This window comes from Garra rufa, chromosome 11 (assembly GCF_049309525.1).
Source record: "Garra rufa chromosome 11, GarRuf1.0, whole genome shotgun sequence".
Classification (NCBI taxonomy): Eukaryota; Metazoa; Chordata; class Actinopteri; order Cypriniformes; family Cyprinidae; genus Garra; species Garra rufa.
Window position 1 is genome coordinate 22,041,575 of NC_133371.1, and position 2,756 is coordinate 22,044,330.

The 2,756-nt window shown below is 36.1% G+C and overlaps 1 protein-coding gene across 1 annotated transcript; it reads right to left on the reverse strand.

The window, feature by feature from the left end:
- Nucleotides 1–559: 559 nt before the first annotated feature.
- On the reverse strand, nucleotides 560–2,277 carry LOC141345804 (translocon-associated protein subunit gamma). Its single transcript, XM_073850726.1, has 5 exons — nucleotides 2,123–2,277; nucleotides 1,677–1,803; nucleotides 1,454–1,552; nucleotides 947–1,078; nucleotides 560–856 (listed from the first exon to the last, which is right to left on the reverse strand). The coding sequence occupies exons 1-5, from the start codon at nucleotides 2,253–2,255 to the stop codon at nucleotides 790–792; spliced, it is 558 nt and encodes a 185-aa protein (XP_073706827.1). The 5' UTR covers nucleotides 2,256–2,277; the 3' UTR covers nucleotides 560–789.
- Nucleotides 2,278–2,756: the final 479 nt, after the last annotated feature.

The window sequence follows — 2,756 nt, forward strand, 5'->3', positions numbered from 1 at the left end:
GCTCCTGATTGGTTAACGCGGCGCAGATTTTTGGCAAAGTTCAGATTTTTGAACTCCCGCGTTTCGTGTAAATACGTAATTTCTACAGCACTCTGTACCTACTACTGTCACTAATTAAAAAAGAAAGAAAGAAAGAAAGAAAGGAAAATATAACCATAGTTTAAATCTTTCATTCATAAAGTGATTTGGATTTATTACATTTGTATCCTTTTTCTGTTGTATTTATATGTCTTACTGGTATAAAAGCCATATTTCTAACTGAAATAACTATACTGTATTGTGATCTAACATTAATATGGGCCAGTTGCATAAACACAGCCACTATGTTAAGACTGTGTCTTAAGAACTAATTTAACCAAATAGCAATTAAAATGGCAAAAATCTGTATTTTTTCTGATTCAAATTGGGCTAGCCTATCTTTTTATAACCAACTTTAAAATGTTATGATCAGTCTTTAAGAAAACTAATCAGATGACTAACTAGTCTTAAAGGTTTATGTAACTGGCACGTGGTCACATCATCTGCTGTTATTCCCTCAAGTAAAATATGACAAAATACATGAGTAAACAGTCTTTTATTGGTACAAAACAAAAACAAGAGAAGACCAGACAAAAAAAGGCCTTAACCAATCATGAATTTCATGAAACTTTAACAGATGAAATGATAACACCCTCCTAAAATTTAACAAACCTCCTTTAACACATTGCCTTGCCTCCCTTCCTCCCCCCAATCCCATAATCCTCTCATTTGTTTGTTCCTCAAGCTTCTCCTCTTAACGCAATCAGTCTTTTATTTGGACCCTGTGGACAGCAGGGCGATCAGACCAGAAGAGGCACTAATGGACAGAATGTAGTTCCTGTAACAGACACAGAAGGTAAACGTTAAACATCTGGATCAATCCATAAGCTTCAACAGACACAAAGACTAAACATTACAGCAAACTTACACTGTTGGATTGAAGTTCTTCAGCAAGAAGAAAGAGGCAATGATGACAATCAAAAGGAACAGAGTGTTGTTGTAAAAGATGGAAAAAGTGGTGGCCTCATAATCAGCAACCTCATTTTTCTTCCACAGGATCCTGCAACAAAAAACTCACCGTTAGCAACAAAGAACTTCCAAAATGACAGAATAAGCATGTTCTGTGTCATTCTTAAGACAGCAGATCAACAGAATATAAATAAAGCTGTTAATTCAATCATTGTCATTGTTATAACTGAAGTAAATCTAACATAAAGTAAAATATAAATATATTACATGAAACTACAAATTAAATTAGAAATGCTACAAGTACTAGAATTACCAAAACTAAAATAAAACCAATCAAAAACTGAACATATAAAATAAAAGCTACATTTAAAATAATACACATATACTAAACTATAAACAATATTAAAATTATTTTGATTACAGCTTACTAAATCATTAGAATTAATCACAATTAAGACTAACATACCTCTCGTCCTTCTCTTTACGGGACATTTTGCGGTTGTCGGCCTCAGAAAGCTTGCGGGTCACTTCCTTGGACACGGCGTCTTCACGTTTCTGAGCAACCCTGAAAGTACAGTCCACATTTATCAATTCAGTCTTCTAGTAAAGTTGACAAAAACCATAAGAGTCTCTTGAGAGAAAGAGAAAACAAAAATAATTGAGTTAAGGTTTTATTCAGGTATTCTTACTTGTGCTTGAGGACAAATTTGACGTTCTTGTAAGCAAAGGCAACCAGGTAGGTGCTGACTAGAGTCATAACTGCATACAGCACTGCAGACTGGACCAAATCCATATGCCAGATCCTCCAAAACAGCCCTGTTAGAAAAATGCATATGAAAGAACCAGATGAGAACAAAATACAGGACTTTTCTATTATTTATTCATTAAACTATGACTAAGTCAACAGCAGTGGTCATCAGCCATCAGAGAGACCACAAATAAAGTGTAGCGTTAACGCATTAAGTGAGAATGTAGCAAACTCAAAAGAATAGAATAGAATAGAATAGAATAGAATAGAATAGAATAGAATAGAATAGAATAGAATAGAACTAGGTAGGCAGCTCACTTGAGGCACAACCTACGTGTCAGGAGCAATGTTGTGAGTCTTATTAGCAGGAAGAGATGAGGAACTTACAGATAGGAATTGCGGACACGATTAGCGCATTGCCGTAGAATAGCGCCGTAGATTTCGCCGACAGGTTCCTGCTGAAGTCCTGCAGGAGAAGATCCTCTTCTGACTGCTGTTTGTTGCCGCCTTTGGGTGCCATGTCTCCGGTCTGTACTCCTCTGTGATTCTCGGCTTCAGTGAAAAGAGACAGACACGTATGTGATCGCTTACGCCGCGTCAGCACAAACAGTGACGTAGAATTGATGCGCGCAGACGAGGAGCTCAAGGAGTCTCGCGGAGCTGCTGCACCTCTAGGGTCCGGGAGGAGCAACCGCATTTACAGGAATAGTTCACCAAAAAATTACATTTAGATCATTATTTACTTACACTCATATTGTTTCAAAACTTTATGTTGATATTTTTTGGTGTTTTCTGCATCTTGCCGTAGTTCAGCAGTTGTAGTAGCTTAACCATGAAGGTCTGTCAAACGCCTAAACGAACAAAAAACACATATTTGGTTATTTTTTACAGTCTATGGATTGAACATACAAGTTTTATAAAATGTGTACAATCAAACAAAAGTTTATTCAGAAGAATTCACCATTTTTTACATTATCACAGTTTATTCGTTTAGAAAATGGTAATCAAATATCCCTAGAAA